We start from the raw sequence: 16,519 nt of genomic DNA on the forward strand, positions 1-16,519 counted from the left end.
CTGGGTTTTAAACCATCTTAATTTGTTTACAGTTGTCTTATAGCTGTGTGAGTTGCGCCTTCTTTGAGACCCGGTAAAAATGAAATTGACCAAAACGTTAGACACAGTACCATTTAAACTTTGTTTAGAGCCTGTGATTTATTTTCCTAATAATTTGTTTAAGTTATTTGAGCAGTGCTCTCTATGGCTCCGTTTCTGGTACTCACTGGTTCTGAGCTCGATATTAATTAAGCGGGAGGGAGGATTACCTGGCATATCTCGGAGGGGGTTTGGGCGGTTGCCTTGTCGCTGCTCGGGCGCTGTGCGGACTTGGTCACTAAAATGCCAGTTCCGAGCCTACGACCTGCAGCCAACCCGCCCTCCACGATGGCCATTGGACTTGATTCTCACGGCGAACCGGGAACTTCGAGCAGGGGCTGAGCCTGCTAGCGGTCAAGGCCTCTTCAAGGGGCACTGATGAGCTGCCCCCTTGCAAGCCCTCTTCCTGAAGCTGGACGGGCTGTTGCGATCGACCTTCTGTCCTCCCGACGAGCCTCGGACTTCGAGAAGGCGCTGAGCCCACTAAGCGGCCAAGGTCTCGTCAGGAGGCACTGATGCGCCTCCCCCTTGCAAGCCTTCTTCTTGGCGGTGGACGGGCTGTAGTGATCGGCCTTTCGTCCTCCCGACGAGCCCGGGACTTCGAGACGGAGCTGAGCCTACTGAGCGGCCATGGCCTCTTCAGGAGGCACTGATGAGCCGCCTCCTTTCGAACCCTCTTTCGCGCGGTGTACGGTCTGTTGTGATCGGCCATTTACCCCGAAACACCCCTCGGTCGTGGCTCGCGCGATTATGGGGAACGGGCCGACGGCCTCGTCAAAATGGTTCTCGACACGGATGAATTATGACCAACGCGGGAATACCTCGTTCTGGAGAGCTTTGAGTAATTAGCAATGATGCGGTTGTCAGCTGCAGCAACTGCCTTGTCCAAGCCGGAGAGGCGCTCAGTGCGATGATCCGGCCACCACCTGTCAGACTACGATCGGAGCCGGCGAAAAGAGCAACCTACCCCCTGATTGGTTGGACCTGATGTCATCTTGTCTTCTGACACAGGATAGGTGAGACCTGATGTCAGCGGCCTCGTGCCTCCAGATTGGTGGGATCTGTTGTCATCGGGCCCCTGGCAGCGGATTGGGGGAAGTTACTAACCGACGATCACGCAAGGCAGAAAAGGAGCTACGGACGGAGTGATCGACAACTACCACTTCCGCATCAGCTTTGCTGTGTTACTTTGCATTTTCTTTTACCTATGTAAACATACACGTGTTTGACAAACGTCCTGAATATAGGACCCGGCCTCACATTCATCTCACTCCTCCACGAGGAAAGAGGATGACACGTCCTGGAACCCCTAGTCACTACAGTGCGCAGCTGGCTTTCGCCTTCATGTATTACACGAGTGCCACATGCGGCCGAACTTTTTATTTTTAATATTGTTTTTCCACACTAATGAAAGAATGAAGAACTTCTTCAAAAGGTCAAGCAACCTGTTTAGGTCACTTTTCATTGCAATTCATCATTTCATCATTGATTAACCCTTAAGAACCTTAACAGGCCATTACATAAGAGGGGGAAACAGTATTGAAATAACATGTAATGGAGCGAATGCTATTAAACAATGAACCAACTACGTTACAAAGAGAGAGTGCACAAAAAAGGAATACAGTAAAGAGCAGTGGAAAACACAAGGCACTAAAAGGTAAAACACAAGGATGGGTTGGAGCAATTAGGAATACGCTAACAAACGAAGACATACAGTGTAATAAGAGATTGACATCCAACCGGACATTGAAAGACAAGCCAAAGTATAGGAAGCATAATGTAAATCAATATCTTCTATTGGACAACGCGTGTAACGTAAACATGGTGCGAGAAAACAAAAAAATGCGTAGTTCAAGTTATCTAACATAAAGCTCAGTTAAGCGCAGCCTGAAATTTTCAGGATTTCTCTCAAGAGAAGCTGCTTCCCCAGTTGAAAAACACAACAGGAAATTTTCACAGTCTGTCGTATTTTGGGACGCTGTTTCTGTAGTTCTGTTGCCTGTAGTTCTGTTGCCTGTAGTTCTATTGTCTGTAGTTCTGTTGTCTGTAGTGTGACGTCCTGTAGTAGAAAGTTCTGTAGTTCTTGATCAATATTTAATTAAAAGTTGACAGAGACCTCCTTAAGGCTATGTAAATTTGTTAGTACAAAAAAGAAAAATATATAAAAAAAATTAAAAACACGGTCCCCGCCTAGGATTTGAACTTGCGACCTCACGATTCCGAGCCCGGCATCTTACCACTGCACCTCCACTGACATGCTTTTCCAGTGTACATTTTGACCATGTCAACAGTACGACGTGCTGATGCGCTGATGTTTACATTTGCATTTTAAGAGCCAAGATCCGCTATCACTCCACCGCGTTTAGTGCCGCATCTCTAGAAGAGCAAGAGTGTTCGTACCATCGACAGGTACATCGTGGAGTGCTAGAACATCGATATTGATGTACGATATCCATATTAAATAAGAAATTCAGAAATAGACAACGTTGACGTTTAGGGTTATTACTGCTACTTTCGACAGTTGTCTCTCGTTCTTTACACTTTTGAGCGCGCCTATAATTCGTGTGTTCAATGCAAAATAGCTACATAAACATTCGTGGATGAGAGTTCTTTCTGACAGCATACTGGCTTCTCGCGGCAGCACTGTACCAGATTAATGAAACCCGAGCGAGACAGGTTTTCACGCAACTTTGTGGAACAACCCAAATCTTCTTTTCCGCTTCGCATAAGCTTGTGAAATATTCCTTGGAAATTAACTAATGTGTCAGTGTAACAGCACGTGTAAGTCCACAGGCCTGTGTGCCACATCTTACCAAAAACAAAAACAAAACGGATACGCAGCCATTCCCGCAGATGGTATAATTTTGATCAGCGGCCGATTTTGAGGAGGCCGGCAGGGCGTTGCTGCTGCCGCGTCGTCACGGTACAATTATAACTATTCGCCACGTCGACTTTAATACCGGTGTCGGTGCCATCAGCATTGCCGGCTTCAGAGAAGCGCGATTGAATACCGCGCAAGAGAAAAGTACAGTGTACACCACCGATGCGAAACTAACATACAATTTTAAAGGGCCGCGACGGAAAGCGCTTCTGTTGCGACTTCGGAACTCTTGGCCGTCGCGACCGAATGTTTCTGCTGCGACGTCAGAATTGGTGTCGTAATGTCGGAGTCGCTGCCAGGATATCAAGCTGTTCCGACTTCAGAACTCTTGTTGTCGTGACAGAACGTTTCTCTTGCGACTTCATAACTATTGGCCTTCGCGATAGAATGCTTCTGTTGCAACTTCAGAATTTCTGTCGTAACGTCAGAAATGTCTCTCAATTAGGAAATGTCAAGAACTTCTGTCGTACAACAGAATTTCTTTAGTTGCGACAGGAATTCCTCTTGTCTTTTTCAACTGGGCACTACAGAAGCTTGTCGCATCGCACAATTTCAGTGCACTTCTGTTGTCATCATTGGGTAGATGTTGCGACGATAGGTTACTGTTGTGGAACAGTTCTCTGTAGTACAACAGAAGTTTGCCCATTACTTCAGGAACACTTTTGTTATGAAAACTGGGGGCCTGTTGCAATGATAGTTTTCTGTCGTACAACAACATTTTTCTGTAGTACAACAGAAGTTGGTCGCATTACTTCAGGAACACTTCTGTTGTGACAATTGGGGGCCTGTTGCCACAATAGGTTTCTGTAGTATTTCAACAGCTCTCTGTAGCACTGCAGAAGTTTTTCGGGTTACTTCAGGAACATTTCTGTTGGGACAACAGGGTTCCTGTAGTGATGACAAATTTTCTGTAGTACTACAAAAATATGTTGTAGAGCTTCAGCTTTCTGTTGTAACAACAGACATACGACAGAGTGTACTTCTGTAGTCACAACAAGAAATGCCTGTTGTACATCAGAAAAGTCAGTCGCTCCATCAGGAATCTGTAGCTACTACAGAAAAATCCTGTTGTACAACAGAAATTTCTGTAGTAATGAACACAACCTCTGTTGTCATTTTCAACTGGGTCGGGAAGGAAATTCCAGTCTTCAATGACTGCGGGAAGAAACGATTTGTTTAATGCAAGAGTCGAACCATGAAAGCGCTGGACGCTGTTGCAGTTTAACAGGTGCCGAGATGTTCGAGCGGGTGGCAGGACCAGTGCACCATGCAGGTTAGGAAACTTGTGATATAGCTTATGGAACAGGCTCAGACGTGAGTTTCTGCATCTTACTGCTAAAAGGCGTAGTTCAAGTGTTGATTTAATGTGGGTTACGCTGATGTGTGTATTATAGTTTGATGAAATAAATCGGGCAGCACGATTTTGGATCGACTCGACAGAGGTAATTAAATAATCTTGGTAAGGGCTCCAAATCGGAGAAACGTATTCGAGTTTGCTCGTAACGAAGGTTTCGTAGGCTATTTTTTCTGATCTCCAGGGGGGGGGGGAGGGTGGAGGGGTACAGATGCAGTGTTGTTTGTAAGTAACCTAGCGACCTTGAGGTATCAGTTAAGACATTCGAGATATGCTCCGACCATGTCAGTTTACTGTTAACGAGGACGCGTAGGTATCGGTAAGAGCTAGCATCCGATAAAACTGTCGCATTAAGGGAATACTGAAAGATCAGATTAGTTTTTTTGTATGAAACAACCATGCATTTGCACTTTGAGATATTAAGCTTCATCAAACAGCGCGAGCCACGTTTGAATTAGGTTTAGGTCGCGTTGTAGTAATGATTGATCACTACTGTTTGAGATTCGGCGATATACAACTTAATCATCAGCCAAGAGGCGAATAGGTGACGTTGTTCCCGATGGAAAGCCATCATCAGCCTGGTCACGCCCACTGCAGGGCAAATGCCTCTCCCATATTTCTCCAGCAACCCCGGTCATGTACTAATTGTGGCCATGCCGTCCCTGCAAACTTCTTAATCTCATCCGCCCACCTAACTTTCTGCCGCCCCCTGCTACGCTTCCCTTCCTTTGGAATCCAGTCCGTAACCCTTAATGACCATCGCTTATCTTCCCTCCTCATTACATGTCCTGCCCATGCCCATTTCTTTTTCTTGATTTCAACTAAGATGTCATTACCTCGCGTTTGTTCCCTCACCCAAGCTGCTCTTTTCTTATCCCTTAACGTTACACCTATCATTCTTCTTTCCATAGCTCGTTGCGTCGTCCTCAATTTGAGTAGAACCCTTTTCGTAAGCCTCCAGGTTTCTGCCCCGTAGGTGAGTACTGGTAAGACACAGCTATTATACACTTTTCTCTTGAGGGATAATGGCAACCTGCTGTTCATGATCTGAGAATGCCTGCCAAACGCACCCCAGCCCATTCTTATTCTTCTGATTATTTCCGTCTCATGATCCGGATCCGCAGTCACTACCTGCCCTAAGTAGATGTATTCCCTTACGACTTCAACTCTTCTGCTTTGCCTCTCGAGGTCAGTGAGCATGCATTGCAGTTGGTCCCCTGAGTTACTTAGCAAGGCAATATCATCAGCGAATCGCAAGTTACTAAGGTATTCTCCATTAACTTTTATCACAATTTCTTCCCAATCCAGGTCTCTGAATACCTCCTGTACACACGCTGTGAACAGCATTGGAGAGATCGTATCTCCCTGCCTGACGCCTTTCTTTGTTGGGATTTTGTTGCTTTCTTTATGGAGGACTACGGTGGCTGTGGAGCCGCTATAGATATCTTTTAGTATTTTTACATACGGCTCGTCTACACCCTGATTCCGTAATGCCTGCATGACTGCTGAGGTTTCGACAGAATCAAATGCTTTCTCGTAATCAATGAAAGCTACATATAAGGGTTGGTTATATTCCGCACATTTCTCTATAACCTGATTGATAGTGTGAATATGGTCTATTGTTGAGTAGCCTTTACGGAATCCTGCCTGGTCCTTTGGTTGACTGAAGTCTAAGGTGTTCCTGATTCTATTTGCGATTACCTTAGTAAATACTTTGTAGGCAACAGACAGCAAGCTTATCGGTCTATAATTTTTGAAGTCTTTGGCGTCCCCTTTCTTATGGATTGGGATTATGTTAGCGTTTTTCCAAGATTCCGGTACGCTCGACGTTATGAGGCATTGCGTATACAGGGTGGCCAATTTCTGTAAAACAATCTGCCCACCACCCTTCAACAAATCTGCTGTTACCTGATCCTCCCCAGCTGCCTTCCCCCTTTGCATATCTCCCAATGCTTTCTTTACTTCTTCCGGCGTTACCTGTGGGATTTCAAATTCGTCTAGACTATTTTCTCTTCCATTATCGTCGTGGGTGCCACTGGTACTGTATAAATCTCTATAGAACTCCTCAGCCACTTGAACTATCTCATCCATATTAGTAATGATATTGCCGGCTTTGGCTCTTAGCGCATGCATCTGATTCTTGCCAATTCCCAGTTTCTTCTTCACTGTTTTTAGGCTTCCCCCGTTCCTGAGAGCATGTTCAATTCTAACCATATTATACTTCCTTATGTCAGCTGTCTTAGGCTTGTTGATTAACTTCGAAAGTTTTGCCAGTTCTATTCTAGCTGTAGGGTTAGAGGCTTTCATACATTGGCGTTTATTGATCAGATCTTTCGTCTCCTGCGATAGTATACTGGTATCCTGCCTAACGGAGTTACCACCGACTTCCATTGCACACTCCTTAATGATTCCCACAACATTGTAGTTCATTTCTTCAACACTACGGTCCTCTTCTTGAGTTAAAGCCGAATACCTGTTCTGTAGCTTGACCTGGAATTCCTCTATTTTCCCTCTTACCGCTAACTCACTGATCGGCTTGTTATGTACCAGTTTCTTCCGTTCCCTTCTCAGGTCTAGGCTAATTCGAGTTCTTACCATCCTGTGGTCACTGCAGCGCACCTTGCCGAGCACGTCCACATCTTGTATGATGCCAGGGTTTGCGCAGAGTATGAAGTCTATTTTATTTCTAGTCTCGCCGTTCGGGCTCCTCCACGTCCACTTTCGGCTATCCCGGTTGCGGAAGAAGGTATTCATTATCCTCATATTATTCTGTTCCGCGAACTCTACTAATAACTCTCCCCTGATATTCCTAGTGCCTATGCCATATTCCCCCACGGCCTTCTCTCCAGCCTGCTTCTTGCCTACCTTGGCATTAAAGTCGCCCATTAGTATAGTGTATTTAGTTTTCACTCTACCCATCGCGGATTCCACGTCTTCATAGAAGCTTTCGACTTCCTGGTCATCATGCTGGATGTAGGGGCGTAGGCGTGTACAATCTTCATTTTGTACCTCTTATTAAGTTTCACAACAAGACCTGCCACCCTCTCGTTAATGCTATAGAATTCCTCTATGTTACCAGCTCTATTCTTATTAATCAGGAATCCGACGCCTAGTTCTCTTCTCTCCGCTAAGCCCCAGTAGCACAGGACGTGCCCACTTTTTAGCACTGTATATGCTTCTTTTGGCCTCCTAACTTCACTGAGCCCTATGATATCCCATTTACTGCCCTCTAATTCCTCCAATAGCACTGCTACACTCGCCTCACTAGATAACGTTCTAGCGTTAAATGTTGCCAGGTTCATATTTCCATTTATGAAAACCATTTATGAAGTTAAGAAAGGGAAGCGGGCCAAGAACACATCCCTGAGGGACACCGGATACTACTTGTGCTGCTGTTGAAAGCTTACCGCCAATGACTGTGAACTGAGATCGTCCCGTTAGAAAGCTTTTGATCCATGACAAGCTAAGCGGGTGAAGATTAAGACAGCCGAATTTGGCCATGAGACGACGATGAGCTACACGATCAAAGGCCCTTGAAAAATCGATGTAAATGACGTCGGGCTGAAAAGACGAATCCAAGTTCAAGTGGAGATCTCTAGTGAATTCGAATAATTGTGTTTCACATGATAACCTGGGGCAAGAGCCGTGATGCTTGCGGAAAAAGAAAGAATTATTATCGGGATGACTGGCCACGTGGGAATATATGATGTGTTCCAGTAGTTTGCATGCAACGCATGCCAGCAATATACGCCGATAATTTGACGGGTCAGAGCAGTTGCCTTTTCTGAATTTTTGAATTTTAGATTTTTTGAAGTTGTTTCCTAAGTTGTTATGGATGAAGTGTATCCATGTATAATCGAAATGAAATGGTTCTGACTCGAGGGTGTTATTAAGAAGGGATAAAGGGAAAGAAGAGCTCGGTGCGGGTGTGCACGCTGAAGACGATATGGTGTCCTTAGCTCATATTGTTATTGCGCCACGCCGCGGCGCCACGAAACAACCGCCGACGTGTTCTTATTCATAAAGCATACCACAGTGCATTCATTCTACGGAGCTCCACCAGAATGAAATCTAGTTGAGCATGAGACAAGGAGATATCTCTTCTGTCAAAATGCGAGCCACTGCTAATGAAAATAAAATGACACACTTGCAAAAGATGATGTTACTAGAAATACTTCTCATTTGTTTTTTCTCTATACACGTTATTCGCAGCCGATCCCGTAGCACCCTGCGCATGTCAGCCGACAGGCAGATACCTTGGAAATTATGACCAAGAACGATATTTAGAGTGATAAAGCAATATATAACGATTGACTAAAGCTCTTAAAGGCCAACATTCGGCGCGTTATAAAGTAAAAAAATAACTAAGTTTGCGGCATTATAAACCACCTTATTTCATAGTGGATGCATCTTAAACACTACCTATTGTTTCCATAATGTAGCAAGTATGTTCTATGAAAGCCTCATTGACAACTCAAGGTTGCAAAGGAGACTCCTCGGTAAAAGTGTGCCACGTGCGTGCGTTTATCTCTCCGCTCTACAAAAATTACTAGTGCCATTTGTACAAAATGAAGTTCCTATTAGCCTCGGTTATTCGCAATAGACGGGACCAGAGGAAGACGAGACAGATGGGATAAGTACAGGTCCTGTCTGTCTCCGATTCCTTTAGTCTTCAATAAGGCGTTTTACTGTTGTCAAAAATGCACCATCAATTGACACAAAATTTTATTCTGAAGAATTATGGCTGTTCAAAATGCCGTAGTCACCCACTGCACGCATGGACCGCCTCGGTATTCAAGTATGAAGGCGAAGGGGACACCTCCCCACAGGAACGGGTGAATTGAAATGAGGATCAGAACTTCGCTCACCTTGTGCACAAAATGCCTCTTCGCCAACACCTTGTCTCGCCTTTAATATGTATTTATGTGATTGTGACAAGTAGCACGCGGTGCCGCATTTGCACGTGAATGCTCCAGGAACCCGAACCATAGTAGTGCGACAAAAAGGAGCCGTTAGAGACTGGCTAAATTCTCTTACGAGGTGCATGGAGACGCTAGCATAACGCAATGAAAGAGACAAGGAGAATGAGAAAGCCGCCGTAGTCTGTTTTGCTCAAGACATCCCCAAAACCCAAATTGCTGTAAATGGGTTCAGGCCTGCTTCTGACTAAGAGAATGCGCCACATGAAAACGCTGTCGCTTAAGTACGCGTGATGCGCTAACAAACGTTATACGCTATGGGCGTATTCAGGTCATGGCGGTTTATCTGCGGGTAGGCTCAAATATTGAAATCAAACACAAATGCTGAATTGTCAGACTGAAGCGTTCAGAGAGGTGTAAGTCACACCTGATGCGCAAAAGCTTCGCCTAATAGGCGGTTGGGTTTAGTGAAAGGGACTGTCCGAAGAAAAGTGATGACTCTCTCATACTGATCCAAGTCACCTTTGAGGCATATTCCACTCTGCATCATCGAACTGTGACTGACTTTAAACAGAAGTATATTTAAATAGGTAGCCAGTTCGTACTTGGCATTTCGCGTTGCGATGGCCATTTCCAATGGTATTTGCGATATGTTATTACTTATATTGCTAAACAAAAAAACTTCAACTGAAAACCAAACTGAACTGGGATTCATATATCTCGCACAGTCTAACACAAACTGTGCTGCATACCTTTTTTAATGCGAAAACACTACTTAGCACATTGTGCGACAACGCCGCCATCAGAAATCTGTGGCAGATTAAGGGCACATAAATAAAGTTAGCTACATTCAACTAAAAAAAAAATTACCGACGATTACGTTACTTCCTAATGCGAAATTTGAGCGCAGCAAATAAGCTGTTTCACCTTTTCGATAGATTGAGGCAAAGAAATCGAGCAACACATGTATGCGCTATCACAGAATTTTTTTTAATTTTTCACACGTATTCCTTTAACAAAGACTCCACTAACAGTTCTTGACAGTCATTAATGAAGCTTTGTGGTCGGAGAAATAGACTGATATATGTTCGACTTGGTACACCAATGCTTGATTCTCAAAGACGAGATCTACACAAGTGCCTCGCGAGGTTGTCGCAGCCGTGGGACGCGTTACGAGCGAGAGGAACGGGATGTTCTCCCGCATAAGTGTTAGGAAATTGCTGTTTGTCTTTATGTCAACATTAAAGTCCCCCACTACTAACATCGGTGTGGATCGATGGACGGTTAATGCGAGTTGCAGGAAGTGCACGACGTCTTTCGTGAGTGCGGTAGCGGACTCACGAAAGCGGTATCAGTCGGTCGCTGCTAGCGCTGGGGGGATGAAAGGGGGGCGGAGCTGGTTACGAGGCCGACGATAACGCCGACGACGACGCGAAACCCAGGAACGGACGCCAAAGAGCCATTTGTGTAGCCAGCCCTCCTCCACAGTCTCTCCTCCTCCCTTCCATCATCCTCCCGCGCCCGGAGAGCCGACAGCGCGCATGCGCGGCGGCGGAGCAGATTCGTCGGCGAGCTGGTTACGAGGCCGACGACAACGCCGACAACGACGCCGACGACGACGCCGACGACGACGCGAAACCCAGGAACGGACGCCAAAGAGCCATTTGTGTAGCCAGCCCTCCTCCACAGTCTCTCCTCCTCCCTTCCATCATCCTCCCTCGCCCGGAGAGCCGACAGCGCGCATGCGCGGCGGCGGAGCAGCAGATTCGTCGGCGAGCTGGTTACGAGGCCGACGACAACGCCGACGACGACGACGCCGACGACGCCGACGACGACGACGACGCGAAACCCAGGAACGGACGCCAAAGAGCTGCGCTCTAAAATGTGGGCAGGGTTGAGAGGAAGCTTTAGCTCGGGCCCAACTCCGACGCGGTCTATTCAAATACATGTAAAACGCAAAAACGTTTTTGTGAGATAACCCCTGGACCGATTTTGATGAAATCAGTTGCATTTGAAAGAGAAACTTAAATTCTAGTGACTGTCGGAAGCGGAATTTCCATTTAGGGCTTGAATTTTCTTAAAACGATTTTCAAATATTTGATCATTTGAAAAAAAATAGAAGCACGAAGTTTACAAATTCATAGTTCTGCATGAAGAAAAGATATCGTGGTTCTGTAAACGGCATCCATTAGATCATTCCAAGCGGACAAATTCAATATGTCATTTTACATCTTACGTGAATTTGTTACGTTGGTTAGAACGGTTTTGCAAAAGTTGTATTTCCCTATGATTAAATTTTTTTTATATTCATGTGTAACATATCAATTTTGTCCGCTTTAGATGTACTATTAGATGCCATTCACAGAATTGTATTATCATTTTTAGTGGTTCAATTACAGAGCTGTAAACTTGATAGTTTCGTTTTTTGAAAATCTTCAATTTTTGCCAATTTTTAATAGAAAATTGACAACCTAAGTCGAAAATTCGAAACCAACAGTCACTAGATTTTAAGTTTGTCTTGTAAATGCAACAAACCTCGTGTAATTTGGTGCAGTGGTTGCCGAGAAAAACGAATTCTCCATTTACATGTATTTAGATAGGAGCACTCGAGCTAAAGCTTCCAATCAATCCTCTACCCTGCCACCACTGCCATCGTTCCGTAGCCGACCGCGCTAACCACTGCGCCACCGGGCCCTTGCGCCACCGTTGTAACAGGCCAGTGTTCGACATGTTGGAGGTACATGCTCCGGCTCGACTTGGCGTGCGGGTCACTAGATAGCGCATAATAGGAGTGGCGCCAGCATGGGCAGCTTCAAAGCTTAAATCTTAAAGCTTCAAGCATGGGCAGAGAATAATGGCATTTTGGGAGAGCTTCAGAATGGCTTCAGAATAGGGAGGCGTTTGGATGATAACTTGTTTGTTCTTACTCTGTGTATTGATAAATGAAAGGTAGAAAACAGACCGTTGTATGTGGCCTTTTTAGACATCACAGGATCCTATGACAACGTAGACCGCAACATTTTGTGAGATATTCTGGAAAGAGAAGGCTTAGGTGACGATTGTCTACAGATTTTGAGATAGATTTACCTAGAAAATACCGCTTGCGTAGAATGGGAAGAGATGAAGAGCGAGGAGAAAGTTTATATCAACAAGGGACTGAGGCAGGGGGGCCCTTTATCACCGCTGCTGCTTATGACGCACATGGTGAAGATGCGGAGGGCGCTAGAAGGAAGTATCATCATCATCATCCTGGTTACGCCCATTGCAGAGCAAAGGCTTCTCCAATACTTCTCCAACAACTCCGGTCATGTACTAATTGTGGCCATGCCGTCCCTGCAAACTTCTTAATCTCTATCCGCTCACCTAACTTTCTGCCGCCCCCTGCTACGCTTCCCTTCCCTTGGGATCCAGTCCGTAACGCTTAATGACCATCGGTTATCTTCCCTCCTCATTACATATCCTGCCCATGCCCATTTCTTTTTCTTGATTTCGACTAAGATGTGATTAACTCGCGTTTGTTCCCTCACCCAATCTGCTCTTTTCTTATCCCTTAACGTTACACCCATCATTCTTTCCATAGCTCGCTGCGTCGTCCTCAATTTAACTAGAACCCTTTTCGTAAGCCTCCAGGTTTCTGTCCGGTAGGTGCGTAATGGTAAGACAGCTATTATACACTTTTCTCTTGAGGAATAATGGCAACCTGCTGTTCATGTTCTGAGAACGTCTGCCAAGCGCATCCCAGCCCATTCCTATTCTTCTGATTATTTCCGTCTCATGATCCGGATCAGCCGTCAACACCTGCCCTAAGTAGATGTATTCCCTTGTTACTTCCAGTGCCTTGCTACCTATTGTAAACTGCTGTTCTCTTCCGAGACTGTTAAGCATTACTTTAGTTTTCTGCATATTAATTTGTAGACCCACTCATCTGCTTTGCCTCTCCAGGTCAGTGAGCATGCATTGCAATTGGTCCCCTGTGTTACTAAGCAAGGCAACATCATCAGCGAAACGCAAGGTACTAAGGTATTCTCCACAAACATTTATCCCCAATTCTTCCCAATCCAGGTCTCTGAATACCTCCTGTAAACACGCTGTGAATAGCATTGGAGAGATCGTATCTCCCTGCCTGACGCCTTTCTTTATTGGGATTTCGTTGCTGTCTTTATGGAGGACTACGTTGGCTGTGGAGCCGCTAGAGGTATCTTTCAGTATTTTTACATACGGCTCGTCTGCACCCTGGTTCCGTAATGCCTCCATGACTCCAGAGGTTTCGTCTGAATCACAAGCTTTCTCTTAATGAAAGCTATATATAAGGGTTGGTTATATTCCGCACATTTCTCTATCACCTGATTGATAGTGTGAATATGGTCTATTGTTGAGTAGCCTTTACGGAAGCCTTTAGAAGGAAGTAATATCGGGTTTAATGTCTCGTACAAACAGGCCGGTACAGTAGAAAAGCAGCAACTCCCAGGTTTACTTTATGCGGACGACATTGTGTTGCTAGCTAACAAGCAAAGTGATTTACAACGTCTGACTAAATCTGTGGACAGGAAGGCAACAATTTAGGTTTGAAATTTAGTGTTAGTAAATCAGGTGTTATGGTATTCAATGAAAACAATGAACAGACTGTGGTGATACAGGGCCAGGAAACACCTCGGGTAACCGAATATAGATACCTTGGTATATGGATAAACAAACGCAATAAATATCTCGAAACACAGAAAAAAACAATAGCAGTGAAGGGGAAGAAAATTCACCCATAATGAAGCACAGAGCGCCATGGGGATAGAATAGGAACCAGGTCCTCCGAGGTATGTGGAAATGTGTAATGGTTCCAGGACTTACTTTTGGAAATGCGGTTGTTTGCTTTAAATAAGGGGTACAATGAAGACTCGACGGTAACCAAAGGTCAGTGGGTCGCCTTGCATTGGGCGCTCACGGGAAGTCTACAAATGAAGCTGTGCAGGGTGATCTGGGCTGGAATAGTTTTGAAGTGAGAGAAGCTCGCTGTAAAATTGTGTATGAAGAACTGCTGAGGAATATCGTAGAAAGAAAATGGGCCGGGAGAATGTTATCTGTACAGGAAAAACATTGATTCACAGTGGAGGAAAAGAACTAGGAAGCTTACCAGCAAGTATGCGGCCTGTAGGGTGGGCAACACAGCAACAAAGAAGGTCAAGCGGAAAGTCAGAGAGGCTGAAATAATATCACGGGTGGCGGTAATGGGAAAGAAACCTACCATGCGTAATTACTTAAAGCAAAAAAAAACGAAATCAGGAAAGAAACAATTTATGATAACTCAAAGGGACGCTCATTACTTTTCGAAGCGAGATCGGGATGCCTTAGAACACGCACCTATAAAGCGAGATATAAGAAGGAACAAGAAGCATGTGTTTGCTGCAGTAACGCTAGGGAAACTGTGGAGCATGTTTTATTGCAACGTGAAGACGTCTACCCAGCGGTCGATTTAGGCACCACTGGCCTCCTTGAAGCCCTTGGGTTCAGCGAGAGCAGTGGAAAAGTAAACAGGTCCGCAATAGAGATAAGTATTAGGCGATAGGAAGATTGGGGGAAGAAAAGTAGGGAAACGACAACAAACGGAAACCTACAAAAGCAAACTTCGCAATAGGGGATCAGAAAATTTGGTTGTGGGAGTTCATCGTGTTTTTTTTCCCTTTTTCCTTTCTTTTTAACCTAGGTAGGACATTAAGCAGTATAATAGCAAGAGCTTGGTGGCGCGACGCACCGCCCCGTTCCAAAGGGGACGCTCATAATATCAATCCATCCATCCAAACCCTGTCGGCGCTATGGTGTCTCCGTCGTCCGAGGCTGAAACGCTCACGTCTACAGATCATCAGGCGATGCAGCGAAGCGTGGCTCGAGCCGCCAGTTCACTGTTCGTGGTAGGTTCATCAGGCAACGCAGCGAGACGGTGCGAAACGAGCTGCCGCAGGCAAACAAAGCTCAACGCCCAAACCTCCGATCACGCGACAGGCAGTGCGAGCTGCAGCTTAGCCGAAGCCCGTGGCCAACGACGATGAATAAGGTGCTGCCTGCATCAGGTACCATTCCGACAACGACTATCACATTCCCCCATAGCATAAGGTGGAGCTTGCCTACGAGCCCAATGAAGAAATGTAATAATGATCGGAAAAGTACTGTCATCTCTCGCCAAAGTGGTCTCATACATTAAGTAAGGTGGAGCTTGCCTACGAGCCCAATGAAGAAATGTAATAATGATCGGAAAAGTACTGTCATCTCTCGCCAAAGTGGTCTCATACAGTAAGAAACACAACGCAATGTCCGTGAAGTCCAGCTTTAAGAACTGCGCAAATAAAACTGAAACATCTCAATGTGGCCGGTCTCTCGTCTTGCGTTGTTGCGATCTCATAAGCAGCAACATTACACTGAGGAACATAACGCGGAGCACTAAGCTCAGCAACATTTCGCCGCAACGCTAAACGCAGCTCAAGTCATGCTGTCGCATTTACAAATCGTAATAATGGCTTCGGAGACCCTCGCCTAAGTTTTTTTTTAGTTTTCTATTGTGAAGCGAAGTGCGCGACAAGCACATTATTGTGCTCTATGGTTATCATTCATCAACTTCTTACCCAACGTGTCCTTACCTGATACCATGATGGTGAAGAAAAATATCACGGAGCAGAAAAGAAAGACAAGAACGAAGACCCCGATCGTGACGACGAAAATCCAAGAGGAGGAGGAAGTTTCAGTACTGCAAAGAAAGAAAGTCGCAGTTTCGTCCGAAAAGCGAAGCACTGGCTGCGATAGCAAATCAGCAGATATACGAAGAAAGGACAGTAATTTCATCGGCCTATGTGAGAACTTGTGAGCATTCGCTTGCTAACTAAATAAACAATGAGATAATATGTAAGCCCGACTGAACGAGTACGTAGAAAGAAACAAACACACTCTCTGTGTCTCTTTCTTTATACGTCCTGGTTCATTCGCGCTTACACATCCTGTCATGGAATGATACCAAATAGTCCGCCAACGTGTTTTAACCAAACTTACAAGCATGTTGTCACACGCGCACAAGTAAACATGAACACATCGCGCTCGACGAGCGTGGAAATTCTAAAACTGGTACAGCGCAAAATGAAAAGGAAAAAGCAAGGCGAGCTGGCCAGAAGAAGGAACAGAGCGCTGTCTTTGGGCCGGCTCAGCTTATTTCTTCCTCTCCATGTTGCACTGTACCAGCTTTAGAATGCAATCCAAAGACCCCCATTCCTCAACCTTAGTGAGCGCGGAAACTCGTCAAAATGCTGCAGC

General features: G+C 45.3%; 1 protein-coding gene across 1 annotated transcript in view; it reads right to left on the reverse strand.

Annotated features, from left to right (window-relative positions):
* The window catches only part of LOC135916399 (uncharacterized), a 208,680-nt gene that overhangs the window by 173,023 nt on the left and 19,138 nt on the right, over positions 1-16,519 (reverse strand). Inside the window, exon 4 of the mRNA XM_065449749.2 lies at positions 15,856-15,962. Coding sequence (XP_065305821.1) covers positions 15,856-15,865 — 10 coding nt within the window. The 5' untranslated portion in view covers positions 15,866-15,962. The remainder of the gene's footprint in view (positions 1-15,855; positions 15,963-16,519) is intronic.

Source organism: Dermacentor albipictus, unplaced genomic scaffold (genome assembly GCF_038994185.2).
Source record: "Dermacentor albipictus isolate Rhodes 1998 colony unplaced genomic scaffold, USDA_Dalb.pri_finalv2 scaffold_15, whole genome shotgun sequence".
Lineage (NCBI taxonomy): Eukaryota > Metazoa > Arthropoda > Arachnida > Ixodida > Ixodidae > Dermacentor > Dermacentor albipictus.